The sequence below is a fragment of the Carcharhinus amblyrhynchos genome, chromosome 21, assembly GCF_965287045.1.
Source record: "Carcharhinus amblyrhynchos chromosome 21, sCarAmb.v2.hapA, whole genome shotgun sequence".
Lineage (NCBI taxonomy): Eukaryota > Metazoa > Chordata > Chondrichthyes > Carcharhiniformes > Carcharhinidae > Carcharhinus > Carcharhinus amblyrhynchos.
The window spans coordinates 5,846,924-5,864,602 of NC_137344.1; the positions used below are offsets into that span (position 1 = coordinate 5,846,924).

Genomic DNA, 17,679 nt, shown 5'->3' on the forward strand with positions numbered 1-17,679 from the left:
GACATTTTTTCACATAGAGGGTGGTGAGTGTCTGGAACAAGCTTTCAGAGGTAGTAGTAGAGGTGGGTAAAATTTTGTCTTTTAAGAAGCATTTAGACAGTTACATGGGTAAGATGGGACTAGAGGGATATGGGCCAAATGTGAGCAATTGCAACCAGCTTAGAGGTTTAAAAAAATTGGGACTAGCTTTGGGATTTAAAAAATGGGCAGCGTGGACAAGATGGGCCGAAGGGCCTATTTCCATGCTGTAAACCTCTATCACTCTAATTCCCACAATCTCTGTCCTGGGACACAATTTTCTGCCAATCACAGAGCTGGCAAACTTTATCCAAGGAAGTGGAGTAACTATTTTAAAAAGCATGCATAAATGGAGAAGAAAATAACCCAAATCTTTAAGTATTTTAATCCTTTACCTTTCTCTCCCAATCATTTTTTAAAGAATCAGCACTCTGCTCAGCCATCTTCTTCAACTCAACAATCTGGTTCTCTTTACTTTCTCGGATAACTTGTGATTCACGAACCAGAGTCTGAACTGTCAAAATGTATGAACATAGGATTGAGTACACTGGATAAAACAATACAGAAAGCTAACTGCCACAGATGTGATCTCTTAGAAGCAGTATTAGTGCCTCTGGTTTCAGTTGTGTTAATTTTACAGAAGGACAGAGTTAGGAGGATTGGCCATGCTAAAATTGCCCCTTAGGGTCCCCAGATGTGTAAATTAGATGGATGGTAAAATGGTATGGTTACAGGGATAGGGTGGGGGAGAAGGACTGGGTAATGTACTCAGTCAGAAAGTTGGTGCATACCCAATGGCCGAATGGCCTTTTCTACAGTCTAGGGATTCTATGATTCTACCCAATGAAACTTCCTGACTGAAAACTTATGGCAATCAAAGTATTGTTGTATTTTTATCTGAGGTTCAGATACATTACTGGTTCAGACCGGTCCATGTGCACCATATCCATGGCCTGCCAGGCCACTCCCATGGATGTAGGGAGCACAAGGGAGGGGATTTTTGATTCTCTTGGCATTTCACCAGGTCCATGATGTCTAAGTCAAGGCCGGACCACCAGACTTAGCTCCTTTTCATCTTTGATATTCCAGGATGACCACAGTTAAAATCAGACACGACCCTCGGCAGGGCAACTACTCTCAACACCCCTAAGGAATGATCCTGTCTTCAACTCTGAGCTCGTCTTTCTTAGCCAGGCAAGGTTTAATTTCTTCTGAGGGTTGTCCTTGAAATCCACCATGTAGGATTATATGATTTGGTTTAGACAAGATTGCATCCTTTTATATCCAGGTCTTAATTTGCCTTGCAGACACCTGCACAGACTGCAAAAACTTTAGGGTCACCATGTCCTCCCTATTGGAAGCGGAGTGAGGCTTTTGGCACCACCAGGTAACTCAGCGCATTGGTATTGGTATGCAGGGCAGCGCTCGAAAAGGTATTCATAAGCCACAAGTAACAAGGCCCAATGCTGTACCCAGGCACAGGCAATAGTGGTGGGCGGTTGCCTTGCTTTCTTTAAAAAGCTCCAATAAAGGTTTGTGGTTGGTAACTTTTACAACATGCAAGTTAATACCAGGGGTCCCACAGAATACTGGTCTACATTGAAGCAATGCGTTTTAACGCACCACCTCTCACTTCCCATTGGGCAAGCCTCCACTCGCTCAATAAGGGAGGTTATCTTACAAAAAGCCCAAGGAGAGATCTATTAACAATGCTACTGCTGTTGTGGCCATCAGAACAGCTCTGATATTATACCAATAATAGGTGTAAGAATACAAGTCAAAATGAAAAGGAAAATCATTCAGATACATCACCTGAACTGATGGTGGTCTGCCTCCTTGAAAGGAGACAGTGTTGGAAAAGGGCAAGTGCTAATTAAAGAGCATTATGGAGCCATTGCTTTGCGGCTGTCAGCCTCTGTGTGAACCCTTCAACTGGACTTTCTGAAAACATTATTTCCCAAGCTTTAAAAGCCTATTTAAAAAAAAACAAATGTCTTTGTATCCTCATTCAATTCATGTAAAAAAAAATTCAACTCTGTTCAAAAAAAAATTTGTTGCAAAAGAAAACTTTTGAGTTGTGGTGTGTCATTCTTGCGCAAGGGCCACTAATCTTCTCTGTATCATTCCAATTTTAGTATATGTGCTGCTGAAGTGGGCAGCAAACTGATATTTTGACTTTGGATTACCTCTCTTTTCCAGCTTCTTATTCATCTCCTCTGCTTCCTTTTGTTTATTTCTATACAGCGTCTTTAGCTCTTCAATCTCATTATTTTTCCTGTCCAAAATCTGGAACAAGACACACAAAAAAAGTCTGAAAATCCAGCACAATCCTGTTTTAAAGGGGGTTTTTAATTCCAGTACACATCTAATTTTTAAAAAAATCATTCACAGGATGCAAGTCTCATTGGCAAGGCCAGAATTTATTGCTAATCCCTAATTGCCTTTGAGAAAGTGGTGCTAGCCACTTTATTGAACCACTGTGTGTGGTGTAAGTACATGTACAGTGCCATTAGGAAGGGAATTGCAGGATTTTGACCCAGTGACAGTGAAGGAACAATAATATAGTTCCAAGTCAGGATGGTGTGTGGGTTCAAGTGGAACTTACAGGTGGTGGTGTTCCCATACATCTGCTGCCCAGATCCTTCTAGGCAGAAGAGGTTGTGGAAGGTACTTGGTCATGGGTTTGGAATAGAAGCAGTTCAGTTCTACGAAAAATCAAATAACCAAATTTTTTTTTAAATTAAAGCATTCCTTTGAAGACAGCATCGCTAGAAGTGGTTTGAGCACTGGTACATTGATAGATGTGGTTAAGGTATTAATTTTAGTAACATTACAAATAAGAGATCAATTGAGCCAAAGACACAAATGCCACTGTAAATAATAACCAGCTGTTCTTACCAAATTTATTCAACCATCAGTATTGTTATATTTTTTAAGAAAAATATTAAATGTAAAGTGTAGAAAAACACTGCTGTGAGATATTGCAATACTTGAGTGCAAAATTGTAATTCAGAAGTGACTGGTACCAGTCTATTATTCTGAATTGAAAATATCAATGAGAAAGAATGATGTACGAAAGCTCAGGCTTGAATTCAAATCAGACAACCCAACGAGGAAGAGTTGGCCATTTGTCTCCTCCAAACCTTCACTATTAAAACCCCTTCCCCAGATCAACAATAACAAGTTAGATATTCAGTGTTTGATCAAGAAGTTGTTGTTTGAAAATCGAACTACTGGGGCGATTCTTCCATCAGAGATTCAATCAGCACCCAATTTGCGCTGGGTGTCTGAGCCTGAGGATGTCTGGGCCTGAGGGTGTCCCCAGTGCTGGATATCCAGTGCTGTCAGCTCCATGCTGGAAATCGGCGTGGAGCTGCATAATGTATGCAGCCACTAATTTACATATCATCTCCATACCATTAGCGGGCCCGCTAGCATCTAACCTCCGCCCCCACCGCCAGGAGTGGTTCGTTCCAGTAGAATTAACAGTAGCTCCCCACCTTCAGGGAGCTGGTGGCTGACCCCACTGGAGTGTGAGTGGGGGTGGGGGTGGGGGGCATTGCTCCCTTGACAGTGCCAGCCTAGGCCTCCCAGCACTGGCCATGAGGCAAAGTACAAATGTCAAGGAAAACCTTGGCACTGCCCACTAGGCATGGGGCGATTGGTGGGGCCAGGTGTCCCGCTGCGACTCTGCAGCTGGGATCAATGGGGGAAGGATGGAGGCCAGCAATCGGGGCTGCTGGTTTGGGAGAGGGCGGTGGGGAGGCTGTGCCCGGACATGTTTGGGGGCCAGCGATTGGGCCGTGGGGGGGTGGCAGACAGGGGCCACTGCACATGCACCAATCTCAGCGTTGACAGGTCAGCACACGCACAGTGGCTCGCTCGGTGCTATGCTGCCAGCCTCTCCAGCAGGGACAGGCCCTGCCCATTGATTTTCAATGGGATTTATGCTGAGGCACTCTGCAATGCACAGAGCGTGGGAGATTCTTTTTTAAACTCCCGCTGAAAATTGCAGCATGATTTACTTTGGTTTTTGCACAAATTCAACAGCCAGAGTTTTTTTTTTGGGAGAATCGCCCCTGTTGTACTTATGAGTCCTTTAAAGAAAGCAATTACGTGGCAAAGCGCAGACACTAAAAAAAAATACAAAAACTGGCACAATCCCTTGGTTTCTTGCCAAGTGAAAAGTAGATTAGACTCAGTCATCTATTATGCTAATTAGTAGTCAATGAGTCTTTGGTAATGAATTTATGCGACAAAAGGAAGAAAAGATTTATATAAAACTACATGGACACATGAAACAAGTTACATTTACCACCGCCATGATTTATTCAATCCAATATTCTCTTGGCAATTAAATTACCTGACTCACTTTGTAACATTTTGCACAGTTCAGATCTGTAAACTTTTATATATAAGTACAGTTGTTGGTTCTTATTGGGCATTTAAAACCAAAACTGATAAAATAAATTGTTGTAAATGGGAAGAAGAAAGCACAAAGAAGAAGAGCTGGCAAAGACATACATTAGTTGAATAAACATGGCTTGCAGCATTTGAAAGTGCTGTACAAATGCCAGTTGTTGAAATATGGAGAGTGATATTGCCCCAGAAATCAGCAAAGATTGATTGCAGGCGGGAAAAATGATGTCGAGCCTGCCAATGGCAATCACGGCTTTGCCCATCATGTAGTGCTACAACAGAGCAACTTGAACACCAAACAGCAGAAGCAACAAACGATAGACAGAGCTAAATGATCCCACAAGCAAAGGAGCAATTCTAAGCTCTGCAATCCTGCAACATCCAGTCGTGAATGATGGTGGAAAATTAAACAACTTACTGGAGGAGGCAGCTCCACAAATATCCCCATCCTCAATGTTGGAAGAGCTCAGTACAGCAGTGCAACAGAGAAGATTGAAGCGTTTGCAGCCATCTTTGTTCAGAAATGCCAAGTGGATGACCAATAATCCCAGCCGCCTCCTGATGTCCCCTGCATCACAGATGCCAATCTCCAACTAATTTAATTCACATCACATGATATCAAAAAGCAGCTGAAGGCAATTGCAAAGGCAATGGGGCCTGACAATATTCCAGCAATATTACTGAAAATCTGTGCTCCGCAATGGGCCATACCCCTAGCCAAGCTGTTCCAATACAGTTACAGCTCTGACACCTACCCAGCAATATGGAAAATAGCCTTGGTATGTCCTTTACACAGAAAACAGAACAAATCCAACCCTGCCAATTACAATCCCATCAGTCTACTCTCAATCATCAGCAAATTAATGGAAAGTGCTAGGAAGCTACCCTTACTCAGCAATAACCCCCTGTCTGATGCTCAGTTCAGTTTTCCCAGAGTTATTCAACTCCTGACCTCATTACAGCTTTGATCCAAACGTGGACAAAAGTGTGAACCTCAGAGGTGAGGTGAGAGTGAATGCCCTTGACATCAAGGCAGTGTTTGACCATGTATGGCATCAAGGAAACCTAGCAAAACTGGAGTCAATGGGTATCAGGGACAAACTCTCCACAGGTTGGAGCCACACCCTGCACAAAAGAAAATGGATGTGGTTGTTGGAGTCCAATGAGCTCAGTTCAAGGACAGCACTGCAGCAGTTCTCAGGGTAGTGTCCTAGCCCTAATCAACTTCAGCTGCTTCATCTTGTCCTTCCCTCCATCATAAGGTCAGAAGGGGGGATGTTTGCAGATGATTATACAATGTTCAGCACCATTTGCCATTCCTCAGATACTGAAGAAGTCTATGTCCAAATGCAGCAAGACCTGGACAACATTCAGGCTTGGGCTGATAAACGGCAAGTCACATTTATGCCATATGTGTGGCAGGCAATGACCATCTCCAACAAGAAAGAATCCAACCATCTTCCTTACACATTCGATGGCATTGGCATTGCTAAATCCCCCACCTTCAACATTCTGGGGATTATCATTGGCCAGAAACTGAACTGGACCAGCCGTATAAATAATGTGGCCATAAGAGCAGGTCAGATACTGGGAATCTTGCGGAGAGTATCAACAGCAACAACAACAACAAACCCCCCCTCAACCCCACCCCAAGGCCTATCCACATTCTACAAGTCAGGAATATAATGAACTATTCTCCATTTATCTGGATAAGTGCAGCTCCAAAACTGAAGAAACTTCACACTATACAGCACAAAGTGCCTGCTTGATTGCCACCCCATCCACCACCTTTAACATTCACTCCTTTTACTATCAAAGCACACTGGCAGCAGTGTGTACCATCCACAGAATGCACTGCAGCAAATTGCTAAGTTTCTTCAACAGCACCTTCCAAACTTGCAACCTCTATCATCTAGAAGGGAAGCATGTGCATGGGAACACCACACCTGCAAGTTCCCTTTCAAGTCACTCACCATTCTGACTTGGAAATACATCATCATTGCTGAGTCAAAATCCTAGAAGTCCCTTCCCAAGATCACTGCAGGTGTTCTGACAACACATGGACTGCAGTGGTTCATGAAGTAAAAAGTCTGACAACACCAGGTTTAAGTCCAACCGATTTATTTGTTACTAAATTCACTAGCTTTCGAGGTTACCCTCTTTGTCAGATGAATGGAGAGTTCTGGCCTCAGGCAGAGCATATAAAGCACAGACAGTTTACAGATTACTGATTAGAATGCGAATCTTTACACCTAACCTGCTGTTCAAGTCCTAAAGTGGCCGACAATGTGAGTGGAAGGAGCGCTGATCACAGGTTAAAGAGATGTGTATTGTCTCCAGACAGTACAGTAAGTGAGGTTTTGCATATGTGCAAAACCGTCCTCATGTGTGCAGAACTTGGCTATCAGTTTTCAACTTCTGCACACATGAGGACGGTCTCAACAGGGATCTTGGGTTCATGTCACACTATCTGTAACCCCCGTGACTTGCCTGGGTTTGCAAAACCTCACTTACTGTATTGTCTGGAGACAATATACATCTCTTTAACCTGTGATCAGTGCTCCTTCCACTCACATTGTCGGCCACTTTAGGACTTGAACAGCAGGTTAGGTGTAAAGATTCACATTCTAATCAGTAATCTGTAAACTGTCTGTGCTTTATATGCTCTGTCTGAGGCCAGAACTCTCCATTCATCTGACGAAGAGGGTAACCTCGAAAGCTAGTGAATTTACTATCAAATAAATCGGTTGGACTTAAGCCTGGTGTTGTCAGACTTTTTACTGTGTTCACCCCAGTCCAACTTCGGTATATCCACATCGTGGTTCATGAAGGCAACCCAACCCTACTATCTCAAGGGCAACTAGGGCAACAAATGCTGGCATGGCTAGGATGCCCATAATCCAAGAAGGAATAAAGAAAACTAAACCTAATTTGATAATTGATTAAATAATTATAATCAATATTCAATTAAACCATCAAATACATAGATAAAGTTAAAACTGAATCAAGGGAGATATCAACTCAAAAGGGTTCTGAATTTTTCAATGAATTGGAATCTGGGGTTTGTAGGTAGTAAACATGAAGTAAAATGTTTCATTTAACTCCCTATAAAATAAAACAACATCAGCACAGAAAAATTGATTGATGAGTACCTGGTGAGTCTATTCATTTGAGTCAAAGAATCATAGAATGGTTGCAGCACAGAAGAATTCGCTTGGCCGATTGTGTCCATGTCAGCTCTCACCTAGTCCCACTCCCCTCCCTTTTGTGTATATCACTGCAAATATTTTTTTCATCATGTAACATTCCAGTGCTTTTTCAGAGGCTTCAATTGAACCTCCCTCATAATCTCAAGCAGACCATACAAGAATCTAATCACACATTGTTCAAAAATTTTTTCCTCATGGCACTTCTTTAAATTGTTTGCCTCAGATTCCTACCTGTGCTATCATCATTCAATGATTCTACGATTGCAACATAGAACATGGGAGAGCATGAGGTCAAACATTTAGGACTGAGATGCAGAGAGATTTCTTCACTCAAGAGGGGTGTGAATCTTTGGAGTTCTCTATCCTGGAGTACTGTAGATGCTCAATTGTTAAATATATTTAAGGTCGAGATAGATAGGTGTGTGTTCTCCCAGGGAATCAAGTGATCTGGGGGAACGGGCAGGAAAATGGAGTTGAGGTAACAATCGTCCACCATTGGACTCAATGATGGAACAGCTTCAAAGGGTCACATAGATTATTCCTGCTCCTCTCTCTTATGCTCTTATTTGGGAGTCCTACTCTTTTTCTTTCAGGGAACAAATTTTGTTCTGAACTCTTTCAATCTTCTCTGTAAATACCTCCCATTGCTGTGACACAGCTTGACCTTCAAGTATCTATATCATGTTACCAAATCACATTTCAGCATGGTAAAGATGGCATTTTCCCAACTTAATTTTTTTATTTTTGGTTTATCTTTTTTTTTCTATAATTTTGCTGAATCTAACCAAATTATAATGGTCTGTAACTTCCAGTGGAGTGGCAATTGAGTGGGACTGCCATTCCACTCATAGTAACCTACCTTTAAATCCAACTCGCCTGACCTTTCTACTCAGGCTGAGTAGAGCACTCGGTTCCTGATGGCCAAGCCTTGAATAAAAGGAACTGGATTTTTATCAGAGGATATCCAGAGGTTCAAAGGACTTTGCGACTGGAATTGTTGCCATATATGCTTAGCGAACATGAATCTATGCGATCTATCCTTCTTCTGCTATTTAAAGTGTAATTTACAGTTCATATTGAGTACAATTTGCCTGTTAATTCATGTTTAATTTATGTTGATTTTGGTTTGATTGTTAAAAAAAGTTATAAAAAGTGAAACCTTGTCCATTGGTTTTTCATTGGGGTCATTCATAGAATCGTAAAATCCTACAGTGCAGAAAGAGGCGCTCTCCATGGGTCTGTTGGTGCAGACCCATCGAGTCTGCACCAACCACAAACCCACCAAGGTCCTATCCACATAACTCCATGCATTTACGCAAGCTAATCCCTCTGACACTAAGGGGCAATTTAGCATGGTCAATCCACCTAACCCACACATCTTTGGATTGTGGGAGGAAACCCATGCAGACATAGGTAGAATGTGCAAACTCCACACAGACAGTGACCCAAGCTGAGAATTGAGCCTGGGTCTCTGGCGCTAGAAGGTAGCACCGCTAACCACCATGCCATCCCTTTTGGTAAATGTGGTTCTTCAGTCTGTTGGTCACCAAAGGGATCATGACACCCCTCTGAATATGTGCTGCGGATCCCATTCCCCTGCTGCTAAGCTAATTTAAATCCTCTCCAACTGTGCCAGCAAACCTATAGCCCTTAAAACTATAAAAATAGAGAAGATAATACTACAAATGAACCATTCATAAATTTAATGACTCAGATTTTCCCAGTAAAAAAAAAACAATTTACTATATACACTGTGGCCTGTTAATTCCCAACAACCAATGAGAGTTTCTGCCCGTGTAGATCCAGTGTCGGTGTTGGTTGAATTGTGCAGGGAGTATCAAATACACTTCACCTGTGCTCCGCATCAGCAAAACAGAAAAAAGGTCTTTCAACAGATTCATCTGTCCAAAACATTTAATGCTGTCACTAGCAAAAAATAGCAAAAGAAAGTACAGCTGAACAAGAAACTACAACCTGCACATCAAAGCTTAATCAGGAAAGGGTCAGAGCCTTGTCCCACTTTGTACTGATTCTCACCAAGCCAGACACTACTGGTCATCATCTGTGGTAAATATACTCAAACTAAGTTAATATGCCCCAAGATGCACCTGAGCAAATATTAGCATCCAACACAGAATGCTTTGAAGTGAGGATGGGAATCTGCTTTTAGCACAGAGACTTCCTGTCTGCTGTTTCAGTGATTGAAGGAACCCCAACAGTAACCGTCCCACATTCTATAACTTTAAGGAATAATCTGTTGTGACATCTGTTAAGTGTGAGATCCAAAAGGAGGCCTCAAAACTAAATCACCCTGTCAACCCCTTCAGAACTTCGTTCTCAGGAATTAACAAGATGGATCAGGCCACATTGGGGTTTCAGGAGCAAAGTCAGATTCAGATGAAGACCCCGTTTAATATATTTTCATGAAGGCAAAATTATTCTTTCAATAATCCACCAGTTTATTTAGCATTTTGTGTCCTTATCACTCTTCCCCAGACTCTACAAAATTAGGCCAATTTATCACAGCCATTAGTGCTCGGCAGAATGATGTGATGCTTTAATGTGGTTTTACAGAAAGTCATTATTTTAACAAAGCAACTACTTAGTATTCCCAGCATCAAAAGTTAGTAAGAAATCTTTGAATTAAACTAAACTAGTCCATTTCTCTTTGAAGAAGGTGTTATTTTCTTGTTTTCCTTTTTCAAAATCATTACATATGAACATGCGAATATATGAATTAGGAGGAGTGGGCCACTCAGATCCTCAAGCCTGCCCTGACATTCAATCAGATCCTCAACTCCATATGCCCACCTACCGCCAGGAACCTTTCATCCTCTTGTTTATCAAGAATATCTATATCTGCCTTAAAAATATTCAAAGACCTTCTCAGCAAGAGAGTTCCAAAGACTCCCGACTCTCATAAAAAATTCTCCTCACCTCTGTCTTAAATGGTCACCCCTTGTTTTTAAACAGTGACCGCTAGTTCCAGATTCTCCCACAAGAGGAAACATCCTTTCCACATCACTTGATCAAGATCCCTCCAGATCTTCTATGTTTCAATTAAATCACCTTTTACTATTCAAAACTCCAGCGGATGCAAGCCTAGCTTATCTGGCCTTTCCTCAAAAGACAACCCACCCATTCCAGGTATTAGTCTGATAAACCTTTCCTCAACTGCTTCCAATGCATTTATATCATTCTTTAAATAAGGAGACAAATACTGTCTACAGTACTCCAAAGCCCCATTAACTTGAAGCATAATCTATCTACTTTTGTATTCAATTTCCCTCTAAACAGTAACATTAGCTCTGAATCATAGAAAAGATCCATGCAGTCCCTACAGTGCAGAAGGAGGCCGTTTGGCCCATCAAGTCTGCACCGACTTTCTGTGACAAAATTGAAGTTTATTTATCAGACACAAGTAGGTTTATATTAACATTGCAATGAAGTTACTGTGAAAATCCCCTAGTAACTTATCCAATACCTTTCCCGCGCCCTATCCCCATAACCCTGCTAATCTATTTAACCTGCACATCTTTGGGCTGTGGGAGGGAATCCACGCAGATATGGGGAGAATGTGCAAACTCCACACAGTCACCCAAGGCTCGAATTGAACCCGGGTCCCTGACGCTGAGAGACAGCAATGCCATCGTGCCACAAATTACTTGCTGTAACTGCATACTAACCTTTTGTGATTCACATACTTGGACACCTAGAATCCTCTGCGTCTACAAGAATGAGATAGAGAATCTGATGAACTGATGCGGCAACAATAACCTCTCCCTCAATGTCAACAAAACAAAGGAGATTGTCATCAACTTCAGGAAGCGTAAAAGAGAACGTGCCGTCTACATCAATGGGGACGAAGTAGAAAGGGTCAAGGGTTTCAAGTTTTTAGGTGTCCAGTTCACCAACAACCTGTCCTGGTCTCTCCATGCAAACAGGTAAGAAAGCCCACCAATGCCTTTACTTCCTCAGAAGACTAAGGAAATTTGGCATGTCAACTACGACTCTCACCAACTTTTACAGATGCATTTAAGAAAGCATTCTTTCTGGTTGTATCACAGCTTGGTATGGCTCTTGCTCTGCCCACGATCACAAGGAACTACAAAAGGTCATGACAGTGGCCCCAATCCCTCACGCAAACCAATCTCCCATCCATTGATTCTGTCTATACTTCTCTCTGCCTCAGCAAAGCAGCCAGCATAATTAAGGACCCCATGCACCCTGGGCATTTTCTCTTCCACCTTCTTCCGTCAGGGAAAAGATACAAAAATCTGAGGTCCCGTACCAACCGACTCAGGAAAGCGCCTTCCTTGCTGCTGTCAGACTTTTGAATGGACTTATCCTGCATTAAGTTGATCTTTCTCTATACCCTAGCTAAGACTGTAACACTACATTCTGCACTTTCTTGTTTCCTTCTCTATGAACTGTATGCTTTGTATAGCACACAAGAAACAATACTTTTCACTGTATGTTAATACATGTGACAATAATAAATCAAATCAAATCATCTCAAGAGTTTTTTTATTCTTTCTGCCAAAATGGACAATTTCCCATTTGCCCACATAAAACTTAATTTGCCAGATCTTTGCCCACTCACTTAGCCATCCTTACATACTTTGCTGTCTTATGTCCCATTTGCAACTTAGTTTAAATCGTACCGATTGTTTGAATTACCTGTTCATGTTTACCAGCCTTACTGGTTGCATGGCTACCTGTATATGCCAGCCGTACTAGATGCGCTGATACCTGTAAATGCTAGCCATACCAGATGCATGGCCACCTGTATATGCAGCCTTACCAGATGCACCGATACCTGTATATGCAGCCTTACAAGTGCATTGCTACTTGTACGTACCAGCCTAATCAGGTTCACAGTGCATGGCTGCTTATATATGCTTATATAAGGTGCCCGAGTACTTATACTGTCCTGGTTCTAAATGAGGCTATTTCCCTATTGTTTAAAATAGATTTTGGATCTGAAGGAAAATTAAAAATGATCTACATCAGAACCAAAAGACATGATGGGCTAGGAGATGGGAAAATCTATTATTACAATCAACAATAAAATTTATTGAAGTGTTAAAAATATCACCCAAAGGTGAATTATATTCACAATTGATGGTAAGGTCTGTTTAGTTCTGGAATTAAAAGTAATAGTCAAGGAGCAAGGGTTCCAAATGACTCTGTTCAAAATAACTCCTAAAAACTGACTGAGGGGGAAAAGGAAACTTTTACAAATAGGAGAGCTGAGTTTGTTGGAGAGTTTCCAGTCTATTGTACTGCATCCAAAGCGCAGCATCATATTAAAACATGGCTAATTTCATTCAATATCAACAGATTCGACTTGCGACATCTGATGTTTTGTAACTAACAGCAGCTGTCTCTTGCAAACTACTGAAGTTTGATCTTTAAATGAGCATGACCATGACTTTTCTTGTAGGAAAGTCAGAAACATGACTAACCACATCAAAAAATGGCAGATAGCTCTTCAATTTGAATAGGCTTCAAGGTTACAGAGAAAAATATGAAGGAATCCAGTAACCCACGGACAACAAACTTGTGTAGAACAACGTCCTAATCTCAAAACCCTTGGATGTTTTGCCAAAAAGCAAATTGTCATTTGCTGCTCATTGTAAATGTCCAGCAATTTGTTCTGCATTGCACGAACTGCAGCAATTGAATTTACAACACTCGTAATTGAAGCGCTAATGTCAGCCTCAGATTTTCCGACAGTCACTATTTTGGACTCTGCTCACAATCATACTGATCATGCTGAAAAAGTTAACTTGTTTTCCTGTCTAGAAAGTGAGAATTACTTTTGTGCCTGCATACGCATAGGATAATTCGACTGAAACGACTATATGGTAATAGTCCATTCAGCATAGCAAATCCAAGGTGGGAAAACATAAACATAGAAAATAGGAGGAGGAGGCCATTCAGCCCTTCGAGTCTGCTCTGCCATTCATTATGATCATGATTGAACATTGAACTCAATCGCTTGATTCCGCCTTCCCCCCTTTCCTTTGATCTCTTCGCCTAGTGCTGCGTCTAACTGTTTCTTGAAAACATTCAATGTTTTGGCCTCAACTGTTTTCCACAGGCTGATCACTCTCTGGGTAAAAATTTCTCTTCATCGCTTTCCTAAGACTGTGAGCTCTGACTGTGAAGCCTGATTCTGGACATCGTGGCAATCGGAACATCCTTCTTGCATCTACCTGGTCTAGACCTGTTAAAATTTTAAAGTTTTCTATTAGATTCCCCCTCATTCTTCTGAGCTCCAGTGAATACAACCCTAACTGACTCAATCTCTTCTCATACATCAGTCCCGCCATCCCAGAAATCAGCCTGCACTTCGAATTATCTGCTTTCCAAATTATCCTCCAAATGGGAAGCAATTCCAATTATATGCGTTTGTCTTGTTCCCCATTCCTGCATCTCCTTTTCCTTCAAGTAACTTTCCAATCTATTTTCAAGGTTAAAATGATCACTATTTCAATCATTAACTCCAGTAGTTACAACTCTGAAAAACAATTATGAGGGGCATGGACAGAGTGGATAAGGAGTAGTTGATCCCATTAGTTGAAGGTCAGTCACAGGGGACATATGTTCAAGGTGAGGGGCAGGAGGTTTAGGGGTCACCACTTTCTCCTCCTGCCTCCACAGCTCAGTTCTCCCCCCTGGCTTAGCTAGTGACACGTGTTAGGGTGTTGTTAGAAGGACCCTGTGTGTGCGTAGGACCTCAGATAGCAATTGCTGGGAGGCATCATTACTGGGTAAAACATTTTTACCCAGAGGGTCGTGACGGTCTGGAATGTGCTACCTGGGAGGGTGGAGGAGGCGGGATGTCTCACATCCTTTAAAAAGTATCTGGATGAGTTTTTAGATAGTTACATGGATACGATGGTTATGGAGGGATATGGGCCAAATGCAGGCAATTGGGATTAGTTTAGGGGCTTTTAAAAAAAAGGGTGGCATGGACAAGTTGGGCCAAAGGGCCTGTTTCCATGCAGTAAACCTCTATGACTCTATGAGCACTTGGCACATCATAACATTCAAGGCTATGGGCCAAGTGCTGGTAGATGGGGTTAAATGGGAGGTCAGGTGTTTCTCATATGTTGGTACAAACTTAATGGGCCAAAGCACCTCTTCTGCACTGGGTGATTCTATGATTCTTCTTCTCTGCCTGAAATATCTTACAATTGATCTTACATCAATGTTCCATCATTCTCGACCCCTGAACTACAAGCAACAGGTTGTTTCTATCTAATCTTGTCCCATTTCTACATAATTCAAGATAAAAGTAGATGTCACGTGGAATAAGGTGGGCTGATGAGGAAGGGCCAACATAGATTTCTAAAGAGGAAATCGTGTTTAACTAACCTGCTGGAGAGTTCAGAAACGAAACAGGAAGGGTCAATGAGGGTAATGCTCCATGTTCATTCTACAAAAATGCATTGTTTACCTTTTTGCATTGAACTTCATCTACCACCTTTCTGCTCACTCCACCAACTTGTCTACGCCTTTTTGAAGTTCCACACTGTCCTCACGGTTTACAATACTTTCAAGCTTTGTATCATCTACAACCTTTGAAATTGTCCCCTGCACACCAAGATCTAGATCTTTATTATAAAATCAGGAAAAGCAAGGCTCCCAATAACAGCCCCTGAAGAACACCGTTCACCATTTCCCTTGAAGAGAAAAAAGCTAAGAGGAGATTTGATAAAAATATTCAAAATCATGAGAGGGGTACGCACTGTAGATGTGGTGTACATAATCTTTCAAAAGCATTCAATACAGTGACACCACAACAGACCATAAGAAACATTATATTCCATGGAGCAAAAGGGACACTAATATTGTGGAGACAAAATTGGAAACAATAGGAAGCAGAGCGTAATGGTCAATGAGTACTTTTCAGGCAGGAGGAACATTTACCACGGTGTTCTCCAGGGGCTGGTTTTGGGACCCTTGCTTTTTCTGATTTTATAATAATGATCTAGATCTTGGTGTGCAGGGGACAATTTCAAAGACTGCAGATGATACAAAGCTTGAAAGTATTGTAAACTGTGAGGACAGTGTGAAACTTCAAAAAGGCATAGACACGTTAGTGGAGTGGGCAGAAAGGTAGTAGATGAAGTTCAATGCAGAAAAGTAGACGATGCATTTTTGTAGAACGAGCATGGAGAGACAATATAAAGCATGGGGTAAAATTCAAGGGGTGCAGGAGCAAAGGGAGCTGTGTGTATACGTACAAAGATCATTGAAGAACAGGTGGAGAGGCCAGTTAAAGTAGCATGGTATTCTGGGCTTAAATAATTGGGGCATAGGTTACAACAGCAAAGAGGTTATGCTAGATTTATACAAGACACTAGTTAAACCTCAGATGGAATATTTGTGTATGGTTCTGGATACCATGCCATAGGAAGAAGGTTAAAGTATTAGAGAGAGTGCAGAGGTTTACAAGAATGGTTGCAGAGATGGAAAACTTCAGTTACGAGGATAGATTGGAGGGGTTGGGGCTGTTCTCCTTGAAGAGAAAAAAGCTAAAAGGAGATTTGATAAAAATATTCAAAATCATGAGGGGGCTACACACTGTAGATAGGGAGAAACTGTATCCATTTGTAAAATGCGCAAGAAGGAGAAGGCACAAAGATTTGCAAAAGAAGCAAATGTGAAGCAAGAGAAAACTTTTTTTTACAGTGAGTGGTTCAGGTCTGGAATGCACTGCCTGAAAGTGCGGTGGAGGCAGGTTTATCTACAGTATTAAAGAGGGCATTAGATGATGACTTGAATAGAAACAATTTGCAGGGGTATGGGGAAAAAAAACAGAGGAATGGCACTAAGCCATAATGCTCGTTTGGAGAGGTGGATGAGACATGACTGGCCAAATAGCCTCCTTCTGAGCTGTAACAATTCTGTGAGTTGTAGCAACCTCCACCAAATCATCCTGTAATCTCATCCAATCTAACAAAGTACCTCACAGGTACTAGATACAAGTATGAAATTAGCCAATTTCAAATTTAAATGGAACAGGAAAAGGATCAGCTGTAAAACATGTGACCAGTGACTGTTCAGCAAAAAGCATCTTGTTCTGAACTAAAACGGAAACCTACATGAGATGGGCTGCAGTGATTTAAGGTGGCGGCTCACCAGAGCCTTCACAAGGGTAATTAGAATGGACAACAAAATCAGCAATCCTCAAATCCCATGAAAGCCTTTTTAAAAACTGGTTGCTGCTCCAAATATCGTACGCAAAAAATGATAAGAGGTGTCAAACAAACAAAGTGGGAACTTGTCACCTATTTTAACAAACATCTTTGGTACCAATCAAAATTAAAATCATAAGCTGATTTCCTTTATGCCTCAGTCTCAACGTCTGAACTTGCTCATAGTGTGAAGCACCCAGTTAAATCACCTATATCCAGTATAATCCCAGTTGGCCCCTTTGCATATTCCCTATTAAGGCTCAGTGTCAAGCCTCCGACAGATTGCTCCATGATCCTCAACATTAACTCCTTCTTCAGGGTGCAAGGAGAAATTAAAAACATTAAGAAAAATGTGACATTTTGTAGAACTGTTTTAAATTTCAGCAATTTGAATCACCCTGAACAATATCACCTGCCTTTCAACAAAAATAAATTATAATCTACCAAGGCCAACCACTCCAGCTCATGCCAAACTCTACGCTAGCTCAGATGAAAACTGCACCAATAAACCAACTTACCCATCACTGGTCGAAACCTTACCTGAAAACGCACTGCTAAAGTCTACACAGACGCTCACACAGTTTACAGTTGGTCGTCTAACTTGATTACATTTATTGATAAAATTGCAACATCAGCACGTGGAGGGAAATGCTTAACAAGTAACAGTGTGACATCCAATCGTACAGCACTAGACAAGTTTCTTATAAACTGGAGCATTATTTTACTTAACGTAACTGAAAACAAAGGAATGTTGTAACGTAACTGTTCAAAGAAAAACAAACATTGAAATTCTACACTCAAAGTTAAATTGTGTTATATAC

General features: G+C 41.5%; 1 protein-coding gene and 1 pseudogene across 2 annotated transcripts in view; both read right to left on the bottom strand.

Moving 5' to 3' along the window:
• Positions 1 to 17,679, bottom strand: part of cep112 (centrosomal protein 112) — a 468,252-nt gene that overhangs the window by 319,370 nt on the left and 131,203 nt on the right. The window contains exons 10-11 of one of the 2 annotated variants that reach the window (XM_080209169.1): positions 2,205 to 2,304; positions 414 to 532 (exon numbers count right to left, since the gene is read on the bottom strand). The exons of the other annotated variant lie outside the window; for it this stretch is intronic. Of the exons in view, the coding sequence (XP_080065295.1) occupies positions 414 to 532; positions 2,205 to 2,304 (219 nt within the window). The remainder of the gene's footprint in view (positions 1 to 413; positions 533 to 2,204; positions 2,305 to 17,679) is intronic. 2 annotated transcript variants of the gene reach the window in all.
• On the bottom strand, positions 2,064 to 2,179 carry LOC145356729 (U6 spliceosomal RNA; annotated as a pseudogene).